The sequence below is a fragment of the Eremothecium sinecaudum genome, chromosome V, assembly GCF_001548555.1.
Source record: "Eremothecium sinecaudum strain ATCC 58844 chromosome V, complete sequence".
NCBI classification, from domain to species: Eukaryota; Fungi; Ascomycota; class Saccharomycetes; order Saccharomycetales; family Saccharomycetaceae; genus Eremothecium; species Eremothecium sinecaudum.
The window spans coordinates 1,098,816-1,123,606 of NC_030896.1; the positions used below are offsets into that span (position 1 = coordinate 1,098,816).

A 24,791-nucleotide genomic window follows, 5' to 3' on the forward strand; every position below is an offset into this window, starting at 1 on the left:
GTTTTAGATACTCTAACGTTGGCATAATAAATCCCCGCAGTTTTCCAAAATGGAATCACTTCTATTCCATCTTTTTCTTTTCTGGGTGGGATCTAAACTGGCATATAGTTTTTCAAGTTTAGGCCTTTCAGGTGATATCTCCTTACATGTAGTTAGTAACCAGTTTGCAATGTAATGCAACCAATAAAGGTTAGTACGAGGATGATGGAGGTGCCAAGTATGCGAATTCATTGTGCTCCTCATCCATTGCAGAACATAGTTATAATCCTTAGGACCTTGGAAAAATAATGGATTGTCCAATCTCGTGAACCAGCAATTTTCTGCATGGCTTGCCCGAGATAAACGATAGTCACAAATAGTTATATTACCTTGTTTATCAAGCAGTATGTGTTCTGTAGTGAGATAGCGATGTTCAAATTGAAACTTACTCTCTGCAACGTATAGCGCTCTAAAGCACTGTGCCAAAATATCTTGTAATTGCGGGAACGTAAAATCCTTCGTTTCCGATAAAGGTGAACCATGGTTTTTCATATGAAGAACAAGATAAATGGATTCGTCTTCTTGTTTTTTGTATACACCGCAGTTCAGCAATTGGATGAATCCAGGAGTTCCGGATATTAAACGTTGCAATTGGAGCTCCTTCAACAAAGTATCCTTGCCGATTAAGGTATCGTCTCCTGCAGAAAATGGAAGGATCTTGTAGATAGTATCATCACTTGGATTTAGATATACGTAATTCGTAGAAATCTTCTGCATATCAACAGGCAGGCAATCATAATCTTGGATGCATTTGGTATCACACAAGTCTAAAAGTTGATTCAGAATTGCTTTGTTGTATTCGTTGCTATCAGTAATTATAGGAGTTCCAGATACCTCACCATTGTTAATAGATATTAAAGACGCTGAGTTTTTTAATTTGATCCTGATCTTATCTCTTGAAGCTTGATCTGGAATGGGCAATGAAATCGCAGGCGAGTCGTCAGCTGAACCGCGCCTTAGTTTTTTTAAAGACGAGTGAGATGCCATGGTTTTCAAAGAGCTTTGAGAAGCCATTTTCCTTAATGAGTGATGTGACAGCCTATGCTTTATTGTACTTGCACTTCGATTACCATCATTTAGATTATTCGATGAAAATATGGACTTCCGTAAGTCAGTTAGAGATGTCTTTGATCTTGTGTGTGTCATATGTGGTAGCGGTACTGGCTGATTATTTGGCCAAATATTAATGGCATCTACCTCGTCCTCTTTAGCCCGGTTGCTTTTCCAAAACTTCCATCTAGACGGCGTTAAGGGGCTATAACTATCTTCCTTGGTACTCTGCGTTTCGTCAATAGTTGAATGTGTGGTAGGCCTTATAATTCTGTTCATGTTTGAAGATATGGTCTTCAAAGGCATTCGAAAACTGTTCGCATTTATAGTCGGTTTCCGTCCAATATACGACATAATGTCGGTCCGCGAAGGTGAAAATACACTGGCAGATGATAGCGCCAAGCCTGGTTTTGTCGATGTTGCACTATTTGCACTATTGCCTGCTTCTCCAGACGTACTGTCAGTATGTGTTATCTTATTCAGTAGAGAGCGCAATGATGCTCCAGTTGATGATCTTTTCACCATAGAAGAGCTTGATCTAGGCGCAGAGGTCGATTGCGCACTAGAGCTCGAGCTCGCAGCTGACATACGCTTACTAGCCTTACTGTGTATATCACTTGCAAATGATAAGGCTGACCATCGTTTCTTGCTTGAACTGTTTACCGATACAAATGACCACTTCTTCTTATCTTCAGATTTCGGTCTGGTTTCCACGTTAGCGGACGCATTGGTTTGAGTTGATACGCGCATCAATTGAACCACGGAGGGATCTTCAGAGCTGGTCTGTGTAGCACAGGGGTCCATCACGTTTCCAATTTCCATCTCTGAAACTGGCATAGAGTGCACTGAAGAATCGTAATCATCCTCTTTATCCGATATCTCCAGTGCAATAAACTTAGAAGCTACATTAGACGCATTGTATTCGTCAAACGATGTTTCAAAATCCATTTCTAGCTAAATGTACTCCAATTGTTGTCCAATTCCCTTCAAAACTGCTTATTATCACCAGTTTTTGTTATTGTATATGTGTGTTTACTTTATGTGTATAGCCACACTTCAACACAAAGCAATTTTAAACGAATTTAAAGCAAATATAACAAATCTTAGAAGCAAATTCAAGAGATCAGACTACTAATTACAGCCACTATTTATCTCTTGAATGTCCTTCAGACAATAAACTTCGCTTTACTAAAACTCAATGCAAAGATACTAGTGAGGCACTCGAACAAATCTCAGATTTCAATAGTTTTTCTAAAATACCAGTGTTGTAACGTTCAGCACCCTAGCAGCGTTAGCGGTCTCCGTAAGTTAGTCAGTGTCAATCACTACTGAAATCAATCTTGTTTTACTTCAAATGTTGTAAACAAACAAGCGTTTCAACAATTCCGTACACTTTTCTATCTAATTATTTGTTGTATCTAGATCTCCACGCGACGCTTTAGGAAAAAGGCATCATCGTTAACGTTTGCTATATGAGGTAATATTGATAGACATAATTTACGTGAGAATTCAATTCCGAAACCTGAAGTATCGACTAGATACGTAATGAGTACTTCTATGCATTATGCTTGGCTTGTTGGTGACGTGTTAGAAATCAAACCCTATATCCTTCTAAAAATCATCTGCAAGAGGTCGGCCATAACAACGCGTATCATACGATTCTATGTTGTATTAATTCGTGAATATACAAGCTACTTGTTGTTTCTATGTATTATACTCTAACGTCAAGTTGGGGCTTCTTTATTAATCTCTTTTTGACGCCGAGAGCCTGTTCTCTCTCGAATGTGCCAACGTCGTGGAGGTTCCTTGCGAGGAAATCAGGTTCTTTCAGTTTGTATATTCTTACAAGCCAGTTTTCCGATGTGAAAGCTTCTTCGAAGTAGTCCAAATTCCCAATGTCATTAATTGTGACAGTTTGACCACGGACTCTATCCGTGGCTTGGCGACCATCGAAAAGGTCTGGAAATCTGTAGTAGGAAAGCTTGTATAAGAGAGCGTCCTTCATTTTTTGTGAGGCAAGGGAGTCCATACGGTAGTCTCCAGACGCGCTAAAGTAATCGCGCTCGTGAATCTCATCGGGCCAGACACCCTCGGCGATACGAACCATCCATAGGAATTTGTTTAAGTCATCACCGGAAAAGCCGAGTAACCCACCGAAAATCACAAGAACGTAGTCCACATCATGTGCGGCCATAATTTCGTAAGCAACGTCCTCAGAGGAAGACATAGCTTTGCCTACGATTGCAATGTGAGTGTTGTTCCAAGTGTTATTGTCAACAAGTGTAGTCCTATCTGCCATTCCTCCAATCTGATACCCATAGTCCCACCATGCAGCGATTTTCGCGTCCTCTTTGGTATTCAAACGTAACCAGTAGTAAGCTTCCCGATAATCATCTATAAGCGCAGGGGAGCCATCAGGATTACGTGAAGGCAAAACAACGGAAGGAGAAGAGTATGCATTTGAAGTCACCCACGTACAGTGGTAACCAAACAAAATCAGATAGAATAAAAATGTCCCTGAAACAATTAGTTTGGCGACTAGCATCATCAACTTATCACGAGCTGAAGTAGAATCTGCCTTTTCACCTTCTTTTTCCCCGCTCTGGGCATCATTGCTGTACAGATCCGAAAAATCGAGATATATGTCAAACAGTTTCGAAAGCGCGTATGCAGCTGTGACACACACAATAGGTGTCAAGGTCAACATCAATCTAACCATCACCCCTGCAAAGTAAGAGCAAAACACAGAGTATGCAATGACGAAAACATGTTCATCCTTGAGCTCCAAAAACATTAAGAAGACACCTGCGGGGAATAACCAGATCAAAAACTGATTATCAAAGAAAAAGGCCGGCCATGCGGTAGGTTGATGCTCGGAGACAGAAGCAATAATAGGAATGTGAACTTTAGCGTAATTAGTGTCCCATAAAGAGTAAAATCTTCCTGTCCATGGAGCTATATAACCCAACATAGTTAATGCAAACAAGCCTGAAAACCCCGCAATAATAATAGTACTTATAGATATAGCCATTACGACTTTGAAGCGTTGTGTAGACACGTGAGACTTAACGTAAGTCCCCAATGCAACCAGCTGTACTAACCCAAACACTCCTAATGCAGCCATATGGTCGTTGGAACGAATTGGCAAGAAACCAACAAAAGGGATCTGCATAGAACCTATTGTCCCAATAGTATACCATGTTGTATATGAGGTATACAATCTACTGTTGTAACGCCCCATCAATATCAAAAGAAAAACATGAAGCGGAATCAAGTTTGTAATAAAAACGTAACCACCCCACGCGGAAACCATATAAAAATAGAATAACGCCGCAAACGTTGAATGCATGATTGACCCCGTTTTCATTGCTTTGATCCAAAACATGAAGGTCACCATCAAAAGCGTGATAGCAATTGCCTCATTATCATAAGATCCAGCAACAGATCTAGATATATAACCAGGAACAATTGCCATAAAACCGGCTGCCAACAACCCTGCTCTTTCATCTTTTATTTCTTTCGTAAATTCGTACGTCGCTAGCGCAGTGAACCCCGCAAACGCAGGTGCAAACAAAACACACACGTTACGAATATCAATAGGGAGACCAATAGTCTTCAAAGCGTTCCAGATCGCTACCGAAGTTGTCATCAAACCTGGATAAAGTGTACCGCCGGTCACCCGTCCAAGTGGATACCAAGTCCGATCATCAAACCAGTTCAAAAACTCATAAAATGAGTGCTCCATGAGGTACTTAGTTGCTCTAAAATTAAACCACGGGTCAAACTCATGGATAATAGACTCAAATCTGATAACAGAGAACAATCTCGAAGAAATTGCAGCCACGAAGATACAGATGAATATCAGCATCTTAAGAAAGATCTGTATCCATTGCAGAGCCTCCGACGACTTCGGTTGGTGCTCATCAATTGATTTCACCATTGTTGCCCAAAAACCTACTCTCCAAACCTTCAAGCCAATTGATTGTATTCGCCAAGTAAACAAACGCTGCTTGTAGAGGGGCGTGATAGTTGTTTTTTACTGGTGACCGTTCCATCATTTTGACACGTGTTGAGCATAAACACTCTCTTCGTAATATGTGATATTACTTCTACAAGACTATGTGAACAAAAGTCGGCCGGCGATGGGATTATGGCATGCAGCAAAGTGAACCTACCCCAGGGACCCCCAAACATGTCTTAAATTCTGGTTCTGTATAACATCCAAACCGGTACCATTTAGCCGCTGTGAACAATGGTATGGGTGGCGTTCTATCATTATTAACGTTGAGAACCCTTGGGAAAATGATATCCAAGGAGGCCACTAGAGAAGAATTTTAAGCCCTTAAGAAACCTAATATACATTCTCCCTTTTCTAAACAACGAACCTCAAGGTATAGTGAGGCATAATATTTATTTTAGTAGCTGTAAAGGTGTGCGTAGGTGTTTAAGGTGTTTAACGGTGATTTAAGGTGTTTAATTTAGCTGGCACGTTACGTTTTACTTAGCAACATGGGCAGTGTTCATAGCCAAGGTAGCGATACTGAAACTGCAAGTAAGGAAAATGGTAATCCAGCTCGAAGAAATGATTCTGGAACCTCGGTAGTTTCGAGTAAGTCTACAATAACTTTTGAGAAGAAGAAAGTACCTCCGCGGGGACGGACGCACAGTGTACAAAGTGTTTTTAGTGGTATGTCCTTAAAATCTACTTTGCAGAATAATGTAGGATTAGAAAGTGGTAATAATAGCGAGGGTGGAAGTACAAACGGGATTGGAATTAATAATGTACATGGGGGAGTTTCAGCAGCCGGTACTGGAGTTAATGCGTCGCAACTGATTCAGTCGCCGGGCATTACATCTGCCAATATAATACGGCGACGTAATCCTCGGAATAGCAATGTATCCACAAAGAATGCAATAGCGGAGGATCGTGAGATTGATGTTAAGATTGGCGAGCGGTTGCCATTTACAGAGTTGCAATTGAAACAAGGTAGTTCTAGCAACCAGGGGAACACTGGTGGAGGTGGAGGTGCTTCAAATAGTTCTACGACGACGGTTTCTACGGCAGTTCCCGAGGATTCTTCTGCTACGCTGCAGAAGCTGGACGGTACTCCCATCAGTGATCATTCCTGCCTTGAGCAGGCCAGATTCCAAGAGGATAAACAAGATGGTCAAAATTCGCAGGAATGTGCGGAGGACGAGGAGGATTTTGTGCAGCAGAAAATGCTAACAAAAGATGCTCTTCGGAAGTTATCGATGCTACAAGCTGGAAAGGCCGCTTCGCCTGGGCGCAGACCAGGCGCAGGAAATGAAGGCATTACTGATAGCAGCGCAAATACCGATACTATAGGCCCCAATGAGGAGTTAAACGACGCCCACGAACCCCTAACACACTTACAGTTTGGCGGTAAGCATGTCATATTGGACACTTCACGGAAAAACTCTATACCCGTAATTCGGACGCCTTCATATGAGGGAAGTGCTGGTTTTCAGTTACCTTCAGCTACGGATATGTTGTATCAGCCGGAAACTTCCAGACAGCCAACCCCGTCACAGAGAGCTTATCAAAATGTAAACGGTAATAACAATGCAAATGCTTCCCATTTTCTACTGCATCAAGATGAGACACTTAGAAAGCAGCAGCAGCAGCAACAGCAACAAAAGCAACAACTACAATTACAACATTTACAAAAGCAGAAGGAACTTAATCAACGACATTTTAATAAGAAGAAGCCAATTCGACAAATCAATGAACCAAAAAAGCCATTGTATAAGCCCGCAGTGTTGCGAGACATTTCGGAGACAAATATAGGTTGGAATCGGTCTAAATCACATTCGCCGGCTCCTAACACTGATGTCACCCAAGTGAATAACACCTTTCAGAGAACTAACCATTCGACATATGCATCAAGCACCCATTCGGTTACCTCTTCTTTCTTGTCAGAGTACAGGAGGAAATTTGATCTGTGGTTTGGTCATGGTAGTGGCGACAAGAGATCTGGCCAGACCGCGCAGGTAGTACATTTGGTTCCACCAACGAGGAAACATTGGGTTTCAGACAATAAGAGACAATCGTGTAAATACTGTCACAAGTTGTTCACTTTTTGGGAACGAAAGCACCATTGCAGACACTGTGGTGATATATTTTGCCAACAACATGTACGACATTGGTTATACTTAAATCCAGATGCAAATTTCCTTATAGGTGGTGGTGGTTTGGGCATGCTATCAAAAATATGCGATACCTGTTTGGAAGAATACGAAAAACTTGTCAGGGATGGTCCTAATTCAAGCAATATTAGTGGCGGAAACACGGATCAATCTGACGCAATTAATACTTCTCCTACTTTTGGAACAAATAAAAAGGCAGTATCTGCCAGGGCTCCTGGAGCAACCATTGATAGCGCGCTGGAAGGCGATGATAAAGCTGGCGACACATCAGGAAGGCAACTACTAGACACTTTTGTAGGGAGTGTTCCCGCAGATTGGTCTTGGAGCAGTTTTTAAAAGTTTCATATATTTGACTGTTATGTTTTATTTACCTACTGTATTTGGTTCTGGGATTCCGTTTTCTCCCAATTAACTTAATCAATAGATGTTCCTTGATACTTTGAGTAACTAGGATCTAGCCCCTAATATTCTTTTCATTTATGATCATTAATTTATCACCTTATAAACGGCACAGCTGCAGTCAGCTTTTTATTAATATACAACCTCATATCTCTCCATAATAAATATATTTAAATGTCTTTTTAAATTGAACAATATATATTCATTGTACTATGCATATATTATACTTTTAACGGTGTTTTACTGTCATTAAATGTTTTTAATTATTGCTTATAATAACTTCTATCCATGCTGGATGTTACAAGTAAGAAGTTCATCGCAGCACGAAACATACAGTCATTATAACACGGTTGGACATGTTATGGACATCATAATCTGAATGCATCATTGTTCTCCTAGTGTTAAAAGTATCTTGTGTAAAGTCCTTTAAAGCATTTTTTAATCCTGGGCATCTTCTACTTCCTGTTTTTCCTAACGGCATCCAAAACTATTCCGCTAAGCCCATCATGCTTTGTTAAACTCTCTTCTACATCATACTCGGACGACATCGAGCTTAAACTTGACATAGAATCAGTTCTATGCACACTGGAAAATATTGGAATAAATGATAAGGAATTATCACTGTTGACCATCGAAACTGCGTCACTATCGTCATCGCTGGCAACACGTTCCTCGTATTCTGTGTTGGTTGGAACTGGACTAACTTCAACATATGAAGAGTATGCACGTTTCTTCTTCAACATCTTCCGTCTCTTCAATTCTTGAGTCTTTCTATCTTCTTCATCTTCTAAGGAAACTCCAGTAGACTGGTACTTCTTTCGTAATGACTCACCATCGAAATCTGGGAATAGCTTAGGGCCAATAGTGTTCACAATCTCCGTTATTTCTGCTGCCAAAACCTGGCGCTCCTCCTTCAAAGTTTGAAGGCCCTTTGGGGTGGTTATAGACAAATACAATGGTCGCAGGGATTTAAAAATATCCATACCAATATCACCAATGCTCAAGGCGGAATAAGTAACAGCTGCAGAGCAAATATAGGCAATAATAAAGCTTAGGAAATAGTTACCCTTAGTGTAGGTGTCACGGAAGTACCAAACAATTAGAATAGACCAGAATATATATAACATGGGGGCCACAACGATACCCATTAATATTTTCCAAGTCGCAATGACATCGTTGGCCTTGATTTTAACAGTGGAAGCAGCCAATGCTTGCTGAGCTTTCTTTTTGGAAATACGCTTCGCGATGAGAAAGACCGGTGAGAACATAATGACACCGGGCAAAGCTAACAAAAAGGTAAACAATAACCTAATAGACCTGGATAACAGTAGCTGCAGGTTTCTGTAGAAGTTCAGGCGGGCGTGTTCAACTTGATGATCTGGAATATTATATTGTGCAAGGTGCTCATTATATTTTAATACGTTTTCCCGCAATTTCATGACTTGTGGATCATCCTTAAACTCCTCATAACCGCGTACTAACCGTCTATTCATTTCAACAACTAGCGGAAGAGGCAACTTAGATGATAACTGCCCTGCATATAACCTCCGAGCAGCTTGGATAAGCATCAACGTTTCGTAATCAGAACATGTTAAGGTAACAGCCTTCAACCCCTCCGTTATCGTGTCTAGTAACTCTTTCACGGCCTGTTTATTAGTTTCAGCGTTTGAGTACTTGGCCACCAAATCTGGTGAGACTTCAATAGGATCTCCAAATTCAACTACTGCCCGCGATCTAAACCGATGTGGATGGAAATAGTTCATGCCACAAGGAACTATTTTCACACTAACGTCCGGATGCTTGCTCATACAACCCAAGGCCATGATCGCTACTCCAGCCTTTAGAGGTAATAAATCTGTCCTATCATGGGAGCCACCTTCAGGAAAAATTCCAATACACTGACCGTGTGCCAAATGTTCAAAAACTCTGTGATATACTTGCGATTGGTTCACCTTTGGAGCGTACTTGAATGGCGTCCCCTTCGTCAATATATTACGCACTTCTGGCTTCTGCATCTTAAATTCCTTGCGTAGAATCAACTCAGTATCAGATATAATCGTTTCAATATCAATATTTCCCAGAGACTTAGGCAACCCTATCAAGCCTTTTTCCTGGTATTTCGTGAATTCAGTACCAATACCGATAATGCGCCGTGGGTCATCAGGATGCAACTTGATCCGTCCCGCGGCTGGTCTCAAATTATCCTGAGCGCGTGCAACACCGATTGCCATTGCACATCTTGCAAGTGTACCTACAGCAAAGGCCTTCAGCGATTTTGCCGCTATCAAAAAGGAAATCCTCCTATTGGCAATCTTCTTCACTTGGCACATTAGGATAACAGGATCAACAAATTGATTCGCATGAGGGGCCGCAACGAATATAATAGGACCTTCAGATGGAACTTTATAGCCATCTCTCGTCCTTATCTCCCTAAAAAAACAGTCGAATACCTTTGTGAATATCCAGAGAAAAAAATCGTACATGAGCTTTCGCCAGAGTGGTGCTTCTTCATATTTAAAATCTTCCTCTGAATCATCAGAAGTTCCATATATCAAATGGGACTGATCATGTTCGCGTGACGAACTTTTCTCGTTATTTTCTATTTCGCTATTCACGGTGGCGTTGGATTTTGCAGCCGCATCGTCGTTATCAAGGGATTTCAAACCAGTAGTAAGGTTAACGTCTGAGTTTGAATGAATGATATGCTCCTCCTTCCGTACCAACTCCCTATCCATGTTCATCAAAGTGAGCAACGAGTTTATGTGTATTTTACAAACAAACGATGAGTAGTAGTATTAGTGTTAGAAATTGTTATAGCAAAGTAACTGATAGTGACTCCTAATTTTTTACGGACGCCCGTTGACAGAAGAAACCATTATAAATAAAAACGCAGAGATAGGAGATGTAATTAATTGCATTCGTAAACGTTTAAAGCATCTATGGGCCCTTTCTAGGCGCTAATTTCATCCTTAGTAGCTAGGGTTTGTTCTATGCAGATTGGATGTTTGTCTCGGGGTTAATCGTTAAATCAGAATTTTGTTGTGACTATGGAAAGTTAAGTTTATTTTATTATAAAGTTTACTTTTAGCACAACCCTGGTCTCACAGAAGTTTAGGTGTTTATCAGGGAATGTGGCTTGCGTACGCAGATTAGCTGCATTTCTTGGTATGCAGCCTTATAATGGTAAGTGCATTTAAGGTTAGCATCTAGGGTATTATGTTTGTTACGTCCTATCGTAACAAGGGAAGGGCATCTATTTTTGTATACTCTTGTCGTATACGAGTTTTATGTCTGGGAATTAAACTGTAAGCCGGTTGGTTGTAAAAGAAATATACGCAAACGTTCCTATGTACTAATTGATCATACGGGAATCAGGCCATCGCATCCTAAGCCAAGTCTTTGCCTGTTCGGCTTTACCGCTCTAGCTACACAATGCAAGTGCTTAATAGTCACTCAAATTGCTGATCCAATAGCAACCCACAGCGCTTACGGAAACTCGTCATGAATCTGTCCGCCGTTTCCTGCTTGTAGCCTTGAAATAGGATCTTAGAGACCGATAAAACACCATCGGTGAGATGTATAAGCAGCAGGTTTCGATCCTGGTCGTAAGTAAATGAGCCTGGCTTTAGTCTTTCGCCGTTTATTTCATGTTCAACTGAGTTTATTTCTATGAATTTAACGCGGCGCAGCATTGGACTTTTGGACCGTTTCTGCTGAACGCTCTTGAATGTGTATAGCGCACCTAGGGCGTGGTGCTTGCCCAGCACAGTCGCAGTTGTATCCTTTGCCCAATTGATATTGCAGAGTTCACCGGTGATGCGTGGGGCCTTTGACGGCGTATAGGGTGGCTGCAGGGGTTTCGATTCTATTAGGTTATTTTGTAAATGGTTGTTCAACAACAAACTGCCCTGGATCCCAAGCTGATCCATTAAGGAACGATACTGAACGGGAACTGATTCATCGAAGTTGCTACAGTAGCCTCTATTGAGCAGTTCCTGGGTATCAAGTTCTGGAGTCTGGGCGACAACCGTGCCGTGATCAAAACGCGTGGGATGCAAGGTCTGTATTGTGACGCCAGTGACGGGATCATGGTTCATTAAGGTGTACTGAATAGGGGATGAGCCGCGATAACGCGGCAGTAAAGAAGGGTGGACATTAAATGCCCAGCGGACACCTGATATAAGCTCACTGGGTATTAGCAGACCAAAAGACACAGCTAGCAGAACGTCGAATTGGTGTGTTTTATCATGCAACTGCAGCAAGCCGCTACGAGAATCACATCTAATAGGCTCAGCAAGGCCGCTCTTTTGCACGTATTCAACGATTGCTGGCTCCTTCATTTCCTGATTGTTTCGGCCGCATTTTTTTGCTGGACGTGTTACAACCTGTATTCGGTCTAGTACTTGGCTCTTCTTCAACGATATCAGGCCGCGCAAAATGTGGGTGCTAAATTGGTCTGAACCAAATAATAGGACATTTAGTGGCCTTCCAATAGCTTTAAAGGTGGACAGCCGCCTATTCAGTAAGGGTAGGAGATTCCGGGACATATATCTTCAAGGTTTCACTCGTGTTTAATTGACAATGTATTTGATGCATTTTTCTACAATTTCATTTCTGTCCAGGTAAAAATGAACAGTAATAAAATCGAGATCTTAAAACTTACAGTATAAAAGGTGTTTTTCTATTTAATCAAGTTAATTATTTAAACCATTACACATTTACTTAATCTCCTTTGCTGCTTTAGCGCTTTCTCCATGATTTTTAATAGCTGCACTTCTGATTAGGTTTTCAATGGCAATTGAAGATTGCGTCTTTTCCTCAATGATCTTCTGTATCTGACCAGATTCGGTAGTTAATTGCTCAACCTTCTTCTGGTAGAACTCAATGGCGTCTTTAGCGTTCTTCTCTACATAGTAACCAGTCCCAACGTCAACCATGAATTTATCGTGGTCCACGACCTTACCTTTTGCATATAATGATGCTGACAGAGGTACAAGAAGTTCTTGATTCTCATTTTCAGGCTGTGAAACCAGCTTTATATGTGAGATACAGTCTCTGAATTTATTTCTGGCCATATTGAGAGCCTGTAACGATTGGTGAAAGTGCTGCAGTTCTTGATCGAACTGCTGCTTAACTTGCGCCAACTGCTGAGCATTTAGTGTAGATAGATCGACTATAAGACGGTTAGTATATTACCATAGGTTCAATAGCGAAATAATTGATCCAAACATACTCTTTTGTTGAGTTGACATTGCGTTATATTATTCAGTCTTTTTTCACTATTAAATATTAAAGCGTTAAATAAGTTTAGAATTCAATTTTTCATGTCGAGCTACTACATTTTAATGTCACTGCTCATCCTTTAGAGAATAGGCGAACGGATGTGAATTATGACTTAATTGTTTGTCAGTATGAGTTCCAATAATACGACCTCCTTTGAAAGCATCCTTGCAAAGGCCAACAAGCGTGAACAGCTTGTCCAAGATGATAATGCTCAAAGCATGCCTTCCAAACCTGCAGAAGTTAACCAGAAGCAACCCACAAACCGCAAAGATCATAAGGTGGTCAATGCTTTTAATCAGCAACGCCCACAGGAAAATAAGGCTCAAGAGCTACCCCAAAAGAGGCCATATGAAGGTGCAGGTAGAACAATTCTTGTAAGTACAACACAGACTGGAAATCCGCTTCTGCGTTCATTAACGAATACAAATTGGCGATATGTCAAGACTTCAGCAACTACTAAGATACACTATGACTATCAGGTTCGGGGTAGGAATGTTATATTCTTATCTCTGAAGTATCATAAGCTGCGTCCTGAATATATTGATAAAAAATTACAACCCTTAGCTAGTTCTGGGGGTAATATTCTGCTCTGTGTAGTGGATATTGAGGATTCAGAGAATATATTAAAGGAATTGACGCAGATGTCTATGTTCTCTGGTTTTACTTTATTACTCGCATTTAGCTTTGAGCAGGCCGCGAAGTACCTTATGTTTATGAACAAATAAGTCTATGAATCTATCAGTTTTACCTACTTGAGACGGTCAGTACCGTGTTTGTTACCATCTTTGGTCATTTTAGCACTTTTAGCTCCAAATTGAATGGCGCGCTTAGGCTCACAACTAATTTCTGAAAGCTGAAGCCTTCTGGATGCAATATTTCTCAGCACCATTTTATTAATTTTGTAGTTGATTGGCAACTGTGTTGATAAATCTACTACATCCTGGTCTAGAAATGGATAACGTGCCTCCACACCATGGCATGCGATCACCTTATCATCCCTATTGAGGTTTCGATCGTGAATGTTATTGATTTGTCTCGATAGTTCGATTACCAGCTCTTCATTACTTTTATTTGCAAGCTTGTGGTAACCGCCGTAAAGTTCGTCTGCACCTAATCCACTAAAAAGTACTAGTGCATTTCTTTGGTATGGGAAACGTTCACCTCTATCCTCTAAATAACCCTGGCCTCGGGAGGCGAAATAAAATGCAATAGCAATGGATAGATCCATTTCTGTATCCTTTGGAAATATCATATCGATTACAGTATCTCTATATTGCAAATAATCGTCGTAAGGAACATCAATCTTCACCAATTTGATGTTAACCTCGGGGTAAAGCTCCTGGAGTGTTTTCGCAGATTTCACAGCTAATAGCCTATCTGGGGCTTCGCAAGGCTGCATGCCTGTCCGTGGATTTTCGAACGCTACATTTAAAAGCTCTACCACATAGTTGCTATGGTCTCTTGATTGCTCGCAAATAATAGCCGCGATGGTTGTGCAATCAAGACCACCGGAAAACAACACGGCGACATGGTTATCTTGAACATCCTGTACTGGTTCAATCGTAGTCAGCCTCTGTCTTACAGCACAAACCAACTGTTCATACAAGCGGTCAGCATATTTATCAATGCTAGAAATGTCCTCAACGGCTGCGCTTACCATATAGTCGGCTTCTCTAATCTTAGTCTCTTTAGATAATATTAACTTAGATGTGTCAAAAGTGTAAATTACCCCTGCTACACAATTTTCAAACCCTTCAATCCTCCCACTAACACTAGAAACGTACAATTCGCCTGTATCATGATCTAACTTATAGCTTAGACTTCGCTTTCCAATCGGATCTCTTCCAAAGTACAGCAATCGTGACTGTTGGTCAAAAATAGAGTACGCAAACTCCCCAGATAGCCCTCTTACAACATCTTCAACTGTATTTTGCTGCAGTAAACTTGTGATATATTTTGTATCGTTGTCAACAATTTCGTCCCCGTACAGCTCTCCATTGTATTGTATAATGTACCTGGAATTCGCTTCTACACTTTGCTTCGTAAAGGGCTTTCGCAAAGATAATACCGAAGAAACCCAAGTAATGCCATACTCTTTCTTTGATCTTAAACTCAAAAAGTTCGGACCTCTCTGAGTAATATTAGGTATTAATCGATGCACTATGGTCGATTTATTAGATGATGAGATGGTCGAAGTACCAATCAACTGCGGTTCAAACACTTCAACATATTCATCTTCTAGGTTTTCAGTATTGGGATTGAAATGGAGCAGGATACCACACATACTCTCAGCATTAGCTAACTATTTTGTCTTTAGTTTGCAATATTGTTAACGCCATTAGTAACATCTCGTTATGTATGAATTTTAAATTAAGCTCAACATGAATGAGGAGAAAATATTTTAACACGTCCACATACATAACCGCCAGAAAGGACTATATCATAAGGAAAACCTTAAAACAATGCATTCTGAGACACATGGCACTTCAGCAGGATCAGCAGAAGAATGCAGCGTTTCCTCGCTGACGGCCGGTAACACTACTGTTACTGACAAGCAAGACGCTGATAACGACGGACTGTACGACTTCCAGTTATTTCTCTCACAATTGAAGGATCCATGTGCAGATCCAATATTAAGGTATACCAAGTCCTTTTTACATAATTTCTCGTCCCAGAAGCAACAATGGAGGGCTACAGAGCAGCAGAAGCTTGTTAATGATTTCAAACTATTTATCTATGATAAGTTTACCGCATACGAACCTTTTAAATCTCTGGACGCTACGAGGCTGGCGAATGCTAAAGAAGGCATCGAGAAATTGGTAATGGGAAAGCTATATACGAAATGCTTCTCACCCTGTCTTAAAAATGAGGCAGGGAAGTTGGATCAGGAACATCAGCAAGACTTAGACCAGGATGATCAATTGCGGAAGAAGATATTAGAGTACAAGTTCATAGAACCCAGTCATATGGAAATTGCGTCGGAGCTTTCTCCGAAGCTGGATACCTTTGTCAAGATGTCTGCTGGAGAATTGGAAAAGATAAATAACTATAAAGCTCCGCGTGATAAGATTGTTTGTGTATTGAACAGTTGTAAAGTCATTTTTGCATTCCTAAAACACTCCAAATTGGACGTCAGTGGCGCAGATATTTTCCTGCCGCTGCTAATTTACACCCTAATAAAGAGCGATGTTCAGGCTCTAGTCTCAAATGTGAAATACATCGAGAGATTCAGATTACCGGATTTCCTACAGGGAGAGTCAGCATACTATTTGAGCAGCGTCCAGGGCGCGATCAATTACATCCTAGAAATGGATAAAACATCCTTAAACATCAACGATGTAGAGGCTTTCGAACTAAAATATAATCAAAATCAAGAGCAACTAAGCCAATCAAAATTGTTAAACGAACAATCTCAATCTACGGCATTGGCGGGAGCCGCTCCCATGTCTCCAAGTAGTTACATTTTAAGACCATTAGACGAGGCTGCAAACAACTTGCTAAACCTAGTAAGTGAGTTTCTAACTTCCAAATCGGGGACTCCTATCGATGATAATTCTAAGTCGTTAGGGGGTGAAATCGATGAGGAGACCGCTACTAGGCTAGCTAAAAACATGGAACATAAAGAACATCTTCAAATTAGACAGAATCTTCAAGCCATGTTTCCTAACATTGATCCAGGCGTAATCCAAGATGTTTGCATAGCTAGTAAGTATCGTATCGGCGTCTGCGTCGATTCGTTGCTCTCGTTAATGGACTAAGCCATTGTATTTGTCATTTTATTTGTCATTGTACTGCCAGGCTGTCCTTAGATTTCTTTTTTTCAACATAAGGAGATGCTTTCATATATAAAATACACCACATAACTAAGTACCAAAAAGTCATTTCAATTGGAATAGTAGTGAGGTTGTATTACTTATGAGGATTCTTAATCTTGCTTTGATTGCCTTCTCTATTCCGTTTGGGTTAGGGTTAGCTGATAATGATACAATTAATGAAGTTACGAATGATACGGTTCATAATGAGGTAAACTTCTGTAAAATGGATAAGGGCCAGATGATTGGTTCTACCTGTGATCTAACTTTCCATAACATCAATGACATAAATGCCCAAATAAGGGATGATTTGAAGAAACTTGTACATACAGATTTCTTCAGGTACTTTAAATTGGACTTATACACCCATTGTCCATTCTGGGACAATAATAATGGATTCTGTATGAATAGGGCATGTGCAGTTGATATTGTTGAAGATTGGAGCAGCCTTCCTGAGATGTGGCAGCCAGATGCCCTTGGAGGTTTAGAAGGGGAGCAGGTGCAGCCAAAGATGGAGGAAGATGAGAGTTGTGCCTTTTTGAATTCCTTATGTGGTGACAAAAATCCAAAGGAGCCAATTGATATAGAATATTGTGATGTCAAGGATTACGCCAAGGAAGGTTCCGTTCTTGTTGATCTTACTGCCAACCCAGAGAGGTTTACTGGATATGGTGGTGAGCAGTCGGCGCAGATATGGTCTGCAATCTATAAGGAAAACTGCTTTACGCTTGGTGAAAGGGGGTTGTGTTTAGCTAAGGATGTATTTTATCGGTTAATTTCGGGTTTACATGCGTCCATTGCTACTCACTTGTCTAATGATTTCCTCAACACTACTACTGGAGAATGGGGTCCAAACTTGGATCTTTTCATGGACAGGGTGGGTAACTTCCCAGAGCGTGTCGCTAACATCTATTTTAACTTTGCAGTTGTCGCAAAGGCCTTGTGGAAAATTAGTCCTTACTTGCATGAAGTATCAATTTGTACTTCTTACAACGAAGATGTTAGATCACGTATTGACAACGTTGTCTCCAAACTTGATAGCAGTATTTTTAATGAAGACTTATTGTTCCAAGATGATATAAGTTCCGTGATGAAGCACGATTTTAGAACACGTTTTAAAAACGTCACCAGGATTATGGACTGTGTGCACTGTGACAGATGCAGAATGTGGGGTAAAGTACAGACTACGGGTTATGCTACCGGTTTGAAGATTCTATTCGAGCTTGACAACGAAGACGAAGAGAGTAGGAAGCATATTCTCGACAAAATCACAAAGTATGAGTTAATAGCATTGCTCAACACCTTTGACAGAGTTTCCAAGTCTGTCGAATCCATTGCGAACTTTGAACGTATGTACAACGAACGTGCACGGGCTTCTTCTGGTAAGTTAGCATCGTTCTTCCAGCTAAACAATTTCTTCAAAATACTCAGCAAGGCAAGGAAAGATATCAACGATACTTTTGCTTCTGCCGAGGAATCGGAGGAAGATATAGAAACCGTAACGAGCACGGTAACCAAGTTTGACGACCTTATAATGCCCGAAAAAAAGCAGAAGTCGCCCTCAAACAAACCAGAAGGTAGGTGGGAATCAGCTTGGAATACTGAAATCGATAACGTTAAGCAAGCCTTGAATTTCATCTGGCGCAGCTATGTGGGCCTACCGGGCAATTCAATGAGGCTTCTAATCGGGTATTTTGGAAAATGGTTTAATAGATTTATTGGTGTTAATGACTACGTTAAAGGTACAGACGACCCAGCAGACTACGCGGTTAGCATTTAAATCGTGCTGGGTCCTAAGGTTATTTAGAATTATAGATATTTTCTATAGATAATATTTTACTGTTTGGTTGAATATAAGCCTAACTAAGCCTTGGCCGCTGCGTTAGTCTTCTTCTTCTTTGGCTTCCTACCTCTCTTGACCGGCTCCGGTGCGCTCCCCGCATTTAAGGAGGCATCCTCTCCATCTTCCTCCCGGATGTCTTCTAGCTCATCGTCGTTTTGCGTCGTCCTTTTCATAGATTTGCCCTCCAGATTATTAAACTGCTTTCTCGCGTCCGCTATCACCTTATTCATCATTATCAGTTCTTCTGCACGCCCCAATTTAACAGGATCATTTCGCAGTACAAATTTAAAGTCTTCTACTTTTATTTTAGTCCTATTAACTGTCTGAGCGCATTTATATGCGCTTGTGCATATATCAGATAGATATGACGAAACCAGTTCGTCTACACACTGTACGGTCTCTACCAAAGGCTGTGGGCTATCACCATAGGCATATAACAGCGATGCAATGTCTTTACTGAATAGGTTAGTTCTTTTAAGCTTTTTCGACATGGAGAAGAATATATTAAACCAGATATAATCTGGTAAATTAGCCGCCACCCAACTATTAGTATCTGCTACATTTCAAAGTGTTATGTTAACTACTCAGATGAAGCTCTCACATTGTCGTGACAAATGACAGCCAAGCCGTTACCGCTATTAGATACCGCTCACGGTTTCCTCCTTTGAATAAAAAAGTCGGTACTTTTTTTTTTCAGTTGAATTTAATAATCTTCAAAGACTAATAAGAGTAGGAGCAGGAGGACTTACTTACTTTAGCAGTAAAGCATACCGCGCGCTCTCCCTTAAATTCAATAAAGTCTCTCGATGAGTACTAATGAGTACTAATAACATAGTCAAAGGCGGTAAGAAGGAAGAGACAAGCCCAAATACAAAGTGTGGCTCGGGAAATGCAGTTGGAAGCGTGGACGATAAAAACAATAACGTAATGGGATCTGGTAGGTTACCGGTAGTACGAAGGCATAGAGCGAAGACATTTACTGGGTGTTGGACGTGTAGGCTAAGGAAGGTTAAGTGTGATCTTGGGAAGCCGACGTGTAAACGTTGCGAGAAATCGAGGTTAGATTGTGGCGGTTATGATATTAAGCTACGATGGTCGAACCCTATCCAGTTTGATAAATTTGGTAATCAGGTTGCGGCTGATACAGATAAGGAAGGTAGTGAACCGCAGCAGCAGTTTCAGAGGCGTAATATCACTTTTGTACGATATAAAGATGAGTACGAGTATTATGAGGATATGGATGATGAGCTTTCGGCGCTACATTCTCCCCCACTAGATATGATTGCGAATGACAATACCTGGATTATTAAGAAGTTTGGTGTATTCAAAGGAACCGATCAAGGGAAAAATAAGTATGTTCCGCGGAAGAAGAAGAAGGCAAATCGTATACTTGTAGATGCGGTAGCTAGAGAGAAACGTAAACGCCAAGAACAGATCGAGAAGCAGGAGTTGCGGCGAAAAAGGAAGCAGAAACAGGCGAATCAGATGGCCTCAGGCGCATTTTCAGCGAGTTTAAGACAGGTAGCTTCCGGCGCAACTAATGCGTCGTCTGCGCCGTTTGATTTTGATATTTCAAATATTGGGATTGCTAGCCACGAATGGATTTCTGGCGAGCTGAAGGATGAAGCTGTGCTATCCGGAATTACCCTACATAACACGGGGAATTCTATACCAGGTACTCATGCTTCTGGTAGTATTGGTCCTGGTCGTATGAGTGGTGGGATGTTAAATGCTCATCATTTATGCGATAATAATCGAAATGGGAACATTTCCTCGCAATCTGCACCTGTTTTATATCCTCAAACCTTAAATCGAGATGATAAATTACGAGCAGCTATATCTGTTAATAAGAACGTGCAACCTGCTAACGATATTACATTAGGAACTGGGGAATCTCGAATGCCTAGGGAAGTTATGGAGCTCGTTCATTCAGAAATAGCGAGCACCACTTTGGCTAAACTTCATCATAATCTACCACTTCAGATTTCTTCATCAGCGCTAAAAATAAACGGTTTGATGAGGTTTCTTATGCGGCACTACTCTCAGAATGTAGTTGAAGTAATGAGCCTGGTATCGCTACCTAGTAATCCTTGGATAACAATTTATTTGCCTCGGGCACTAAATGCCATGGGCGAGCTAGCTGCAATTGGACACACTTCTAATTCAAGGAACACTATCCTAAATGCCATTTTGGCCCTATCCTGCTTTGATTTACGGAATAAATTCCCGAGCAAGTCAGATGAAGCCAAATACTTCCTTAATTTAAACTGTCAGTTTATGAATCAAGCCCTTTCATTCCTAAAATTATGTCTCGATTTGACAATTAAAGATGAGAAGTACAAAGACGTTTTGGCTGCCATCCTTGTTGTTGTGTCTGTTGAAATTAGATGTGGATCGACTATGGATTTTCAACGTTACCTTAACATATGTGAATGGTATATCCATGACCGGATGAAACTCAGACCCTTGTGTTCACCCAAAGCGCGATATTTGCATCGAATATTTGCATTGTTAAAACTAATCCAAAGTTCAACAGCTATAGACAAGGTATCAGATAAGGAGCTGAATAGTGAAGTGCGAAATAGTGGAGGTTCGACAATGATGAGCGATTTATTGACAAGAAACAGCAAAAATGAAAAAACAGGTGCATGTGAGACGTTCTTTAGTAAGGATGGTATTAGTATTGAAATTTCTCCTGTGGAAAGGATTGTCTTAGAATCTGCTGAATGTGGTACTACTTTACAATTAATTAATGAAGAATTATTAAAAGACGCCTTCTATGGTCTTCCGGTTTCGATCGTATTATTATTTGCAGATTGTATTGAACTTATCCGGAAAAAGAACTACTTCCGTAATAAAGGCCTTAGTATATCTAGCGACTTCGAGAAATCATTTCTTGTTCTAGAGAAAAGGCTACAAAATTGGGAACCAGAGTGGAATTTTTGGAAAGATGATAGAAAGCTTGAATTTATTAATGAACTTAGCGAAGGGATATATCATCATACGATGAGCTTTTATAATGGGTTAATCATATATTATTACTCAATGGGCCGTGACTTTAACATAAATTCATTACAATCATATGTCCTTAAGGTACTAAATCATCTTACCCCATTGGACAAAATAATCAATGTTAAGCAGTCTAGAATTAACCCATTAGCTTGGCAGAGTCTTATTGCAGGATGTGCGTGTACTGATACAAATATGCAATTTGCTTTCAAAACTTGGATGACTCAATTTGCTAATGGCGGAGTTGGTCCATATTATGGCGCTTTACAAGTTATGCTTGAAGTTTGGAGAAGGAGATTAAATTATGAGGATAATGACGATTGGTATTCAGTTTATTCTGATTGGGGAATGAATATGATACTTTGTTGAAGGTTTCATGGTTTTTATTTAGGTAAAGTACTTTAAATATATTCTTATACTAATATAAATATATTTGTCACCGGTAATTTCATAGGACGTGCAAATTTATATCATTGGTAATAAATTGCAGTATAGCTTATTACTTATTCTATATACTGTTACTATAAAGTATACTTATTCATGAAACCTATATCTTTATTGAATCCCTTTTTAGAATGCTACTGTGCTATTATATTTAATATAATGGTTATATTTTCTAACGCCAAGTTATACTAAATGCTACTCGTCATATGTAGTGACGTCTCAGATGCTACCGTAGCGCAGTTCAGGTACATAAGGGTACATTTTTACTATAACAGGAACCTATACTGCACTGACACGTCTGGTGATTTTGAGAATCCTGAATCCAGAGGTTTCTCTAAAACCAAAGGCACGTAAGGAAAGCTGCATTACATAATTGCTTTTTAACTGACACATTCTGTGTTCGTAGACGGAAACCCTAGGCGGCGTATTCAAGAAGCAGACTTCCCAGGAATTATCAAATTTCATAACATATCCATCTGCAGCCTGAATTATATTTAATATATAGGTAAGCTTATAACGCTAATTCCAATATTGAAAAACAAAATCTGATGTAATTCGGATCTACAGTTCCAAAAATTCAATGGCCATCAAAAATGAAAGGAAATAAGATGCACTAAAAACATAATGGAAATGATAGGTTAATATTCAATTATAACAAATAAAACTATTAACCATAAATAAAAAACATAAAAATTTCTAGCATAATTTCAGGGTACCACCACTACTCACTATTCGCCAGGAGCTTGACAACGGTGGCCAGTGCCAACTATGTTACATAAGAAACAGCTTCCGACGCAATCATCATCTGAGTTGCATTCCATTCCACATGTGGCCCTCAACTCTGTATTCAATGCAGCTGCTGAAGAAGTGGCTAAAATTGTAGCGAGAAAACCAATTAATGTACCTGTTGCGAATTTCATTTGTGTTGTTGTTTTGCAACCAATTCAAGAGCCATCCATCCTAGGAATTCATTGCTCAATTTATATGAAGTTACGTACGTATTTTAAGAATTTAGATATGCGATACAAGTATTGCGAACAAGGGTTCAAATGTTAATCATTAGGCGCTTACTTTCTTCACCACCTGTACTGCTGAATTTAGCAGTACGATAACAAAACACCTAAATAATTCCGCTCATCCTGACTGTCGTTTAGAGTGTTGCTATTTATTTTTTTAAGATCATTTGTTTATTGTATGACGGTTTTGATTATCCACGGTTTGATTATATAATATCCCTTGACATTGCAGTACTCAGAAGGCGCTGAAACATTGTATATATTCTATGTAGGCTGACTCGTTTCAATTTCAAGGGTACTGGGTGAAAGCCAACAACATACCATGAGCTTACTGCCTTACCATTTCCTTATTTCTAACTAATTATGACCCCTTGGACCAATGCAATAATATAAGACGCAAATTATTGACCATTCTTAGAGAAGAAAGGTTTGATATATAGGGAAGAAACCTACGTACTGGAATCTTGATGATGACCAAATTACGTGAATTTTTTACATGTAATTACTACTACCATACCCGAATTTTAATTTTAATCTTAAATGTAAATAATGAGGCTTAAAATCAAACTCTTGGGACATAACAAGGTATAACCACGGCTAACTTGACAAGTATACTGTAAATATATGTGTATGTGTATAATATACGGCATATAATCAATCATTGATATTAATTAATAAAAATAGACGGTTGCTGTTATCGTATGAGCTTTGTCGTTAGATCTTCAGCTTGAGCGAGGTTGTCCTCACTGTGCCTTCATATTTTGGCTGAAAATAATAGGCGAGGTTAAGCACATCGGGCAGATTCCGGTATACTAGTATTGGGATATTAAGCTACGTCGCTGTTAAGCTGTCATCTCCGTAATAGCGATTGCCTTCACGATGGAAACACTGTTGGAATTGCGTCTTTCAACCTGTGCTCTAGGCTTAGAGGGTACATGTCTATTGTACTATTTATAGTATTGAGGTTAGCCGACATGTACAAGAGTTAATGGCTTAAGATGTTTACATTGCTAGGCTTTATACCGTATATACTTCCTTTGAGTTGGGTGCTCTGGAACTGATCTATTGATACATCGCCTGATATGTACCATAGATCTTTCGCTGCATGATAACAAGAGCTCAAATGTTTCAAGGTTCACGAATGCACGCTGAAATATCTGGCACTTGGAGCTGTCTGGCCAGACTTAAAAAGTCTGGAGAATCAGACAGCAACCTACTAACGGTGCCTACAATGCTAAATCTAAGTATTTGTTTTCATATTGTATGGAGTTGGACTGGCATACTGTTGCTGGCGTCGACGATCTACAAACATTGGCTAAGCAGGGACAGTAATTGAGACTCAATGGTCAGCGTGCCTTCGACGTAGTCGAGCAATGGGTCTGGTTAGCGTTCCTAAAACGCTAAATGTTGTAGTTGTCTTGTAGCTGAGGAATAAGTTTGAATGAGTGAGGGTCTTTCAGCGGTGTGGTGTATGGGTCTTTCAGCGGTGTGGTGTATGGGTCTTTCAGCGGTGTGGTGTATGGGTCTTTCAGCGGTGTGGTGTATGGGTCTTTCAGCGGTGTGGTGTATGGGTCTTTCAGCGGTGTGGTGTATGGGTCTTTCAGCGGTGTGGTGTATGGGTCTTTCAGCGGTGTGGTGTATGGGTCTTTCAGCGGTGTGGTGTATGGGTCTTTCAGCGGTGTGGTGTATGGGTCTTTCAGCGGTGTGGTGTATGGGTCTTTCAGCGGT

General features: G+C 40.3%; 12 protein-coding genes across 12 annotated transcripts, besides 1 other annotated feature; 5 read left to right on the forward strand and 7 right to left on the reverse strand.

The window, feature by feature from the left end:
* Positions 1-12: 12 nt before the first annotated feature.
* Positions 13-2,037, reverse strand: ALK1 (protein kinase ALK1; the record flags this gene model as incomplete). The annotated part of the gene is made up of 1 exon (XM_018133011.1): positions 13-2,037. The coding sequence occupies one exon, from the start codon at positions 2,035-2,037 to the stop codon at positions 13-15; it is 2,025 nt and encodes a 674-aa protein (XP_017988500.1).
* A 763-nt stretch (positions 2,038-2,800) lies between these two features.
* On the reverse strand, positions 2,801-5,029 carry STT3 (dolichyl-diphosphooligosaccharide--protein glycosyltransferase subunit STT3; the record flags this gene model as incomplete). Its single annotated transcript, XM_018133012.1, has 1 exon — positions 2,801-5,029. One exon carries the CDS (start codon positions 5,027-5,029, stop codon positions 2,801-2,803), a length of 2,229 nt encoding a protein of 742 aa, XP_017988501.1.
* A 569-nt stretch (positions 5,030-5,598) lies between these two features.
* Positions 5,599-7,593, forward strand: PIB2 (Pib2p; the record flags this gene model as incomplete). Its single annotated transcript, XM_018133013.1, has 1 exon — positions 5,599-7,593. The coding sequence occupies one exon, from the start codon at positions 5,599-5,601 to the stop codon at positions 7,591-7,593; it is 1,995 nt and encodes a 664-aa protein (XP_017988502.1).
* A 518-nt stretch (positions 7,594-8,111) lies between these two features.
* SCT1 (bifunctional glycerol-3-phosphate/glycerone-phosphate O-acyltransferase SCT1) lies at positions 8,112-10,397 on the reverse strand (the record flags this gene model as incomplete). Its single annotated transcript, XM_018133014.1, has 1 exon — positions 8,112-10,397. One exon carries the CDS (start codon positions 10,395-10,397, stop codon positions 8,112-8,114), a length of 2,286 nt encoding a protein of 761 aa, XP_017988503.1.
* A 708-nt stretch (positions 10,398-11,105) lies between these two features.
* On the reverse strand, positions 11,106-12,203 carry FMT1 (methionyl-tRNA formyltransferase; the record flags this gene model as incomplete). Its single annotated transcript, XM_018133015.1, has 1 exon — positions 11,106-12,203. The coding sequence occupies one exon, from the start codon at positions 12,201-12,203 to the stop codon at positions 11,106-11,108; it is 1,098 nt and encodes a 365-aa protein (XP_017988504.1).
* Positions 12,204-12,374: 171 nt separating this feature from the next.
* Positions 12,375-12,908, reverse strand: GIM5 (Gim5p; the record flags this gene model as incomplete). The annotated part of the gene is made up of 2 exons (XM_018133016.1): positions 12,375-12,829; positions 12,890-12,908. 2 exons carry the CDS (start codon positions 12,906-12,908, stop codon positions 12,375-12,377), a joined length of 474 nt encoding a protein of 157 aa, XP_017988505.1.
* Positions 12,909-13,067: 159 nt separating this feature from the next.
* Positions 13,068-13,664, forward strand: RAD10 (DNA repair protein RAD10; the record flags this gene model as incomplete). Its single annotated transcript, XM_018133017.1, has 1 exon — positions 13,068-13,664. The coding sequence occupies one exon, from the start codon at positions 13,068-13,070 to the stop codon at positions 13,662-13,664; it is 597 nt and encodes a 198-aa protein (XP_017988506.1).
* A 23-nt stretch (positions 13,665-13,687) lies between these two features.
* Positions 13,688-15,223, reverse strand: AW171_hschr53463 (putative asparagine synthase; the record flags this gene model as incomplete). Its single annotated transcript, XM_018133018.1, has 1 exon — positions 13,688-15,223. The coding sequence occupies one exon, from the start codon at positions 15,221-15,223 to the stop codon at positions 13,688-13,690; it is 1,536 nt and encodes a 511-aa protein (XP_017988507.1).
* Positions 15,224-15,401: 178 nt separating this feature from the next.
* On the forward strand, positions 15,402-16,697 carry VPS9 (guanine nucleotide exchange factor VPS9; the record flags this gene model as incomplete). Its single annotated transcript, XM_018133019.1, has 1 exon — positions 15,402-16,697. One exon carries the CDS (start codon positions 15,402-15,404, stop codon positions 16,695-16,697), a length of 1,296 nt encoding a protein of 431 aa, XP_017988508.1.
* A 157-nt stretch (positions 16,698-16,854) lies between these two features.
* ERO1 (ER oxidoreductin) lies at positions 16,855-18,531 on the forward strand (the record flags this gene model as incomplete). The annotated part of the gene is made up of 1 exon (XM_018133020.1): positions 16,855-18,531. The coding sequence occupies one exon, from the start codon at positions 16,855-16,857 to the stop codon at positions 18,529-18,531; it is 1,677 nt and encodes a 558-aa protein (XP_017988509.1).
* An 83-nt stretch (positions 18,532-18,614) lies between these two features.
* TAF13 (Taf13p) lies at positions 18,615-19,085 on the reverse strand (the record flags this gene model as incomplete). Its single annotated transcript, XM_018133021.1, has 1 exon — positions 18,615-19,085. One exon carries the CDS (start codon positions 19,083-19,085, stop codon positions 18,615-18,617), a length of 471 nt encoding a protein of 156 aa, XP_017988510.1.
* Positions 19,086-19,410: 325 nt separating this feature from the next.
* On the forward strand, positions 19,411-21,972 carry ARG81 (Arg81p; the record flags this gene model as incomplete). The annotated part of the gene is made up of 1 exon (XM_018133022.1): positions 19,411-21,972. One exon carries the CDS (start codon positions 19,411-19,413, stop codon positions 21,970-21,972), a length of 2,562 nt encoding a protein of 853 aa, XP_017988511.1.
* A 2,545-nt stretch (positions 21,973-24,517) lies between these two features.
* Positions 24,518-24,791: a telomere (terminal 24 base repeat (GGTGTGGTGTATGGGTCTTTCAGC) differs from terminal repeat in Ashbya gossypii (GGTGTGGTGTATGGGTCTCTCAGC) by one base).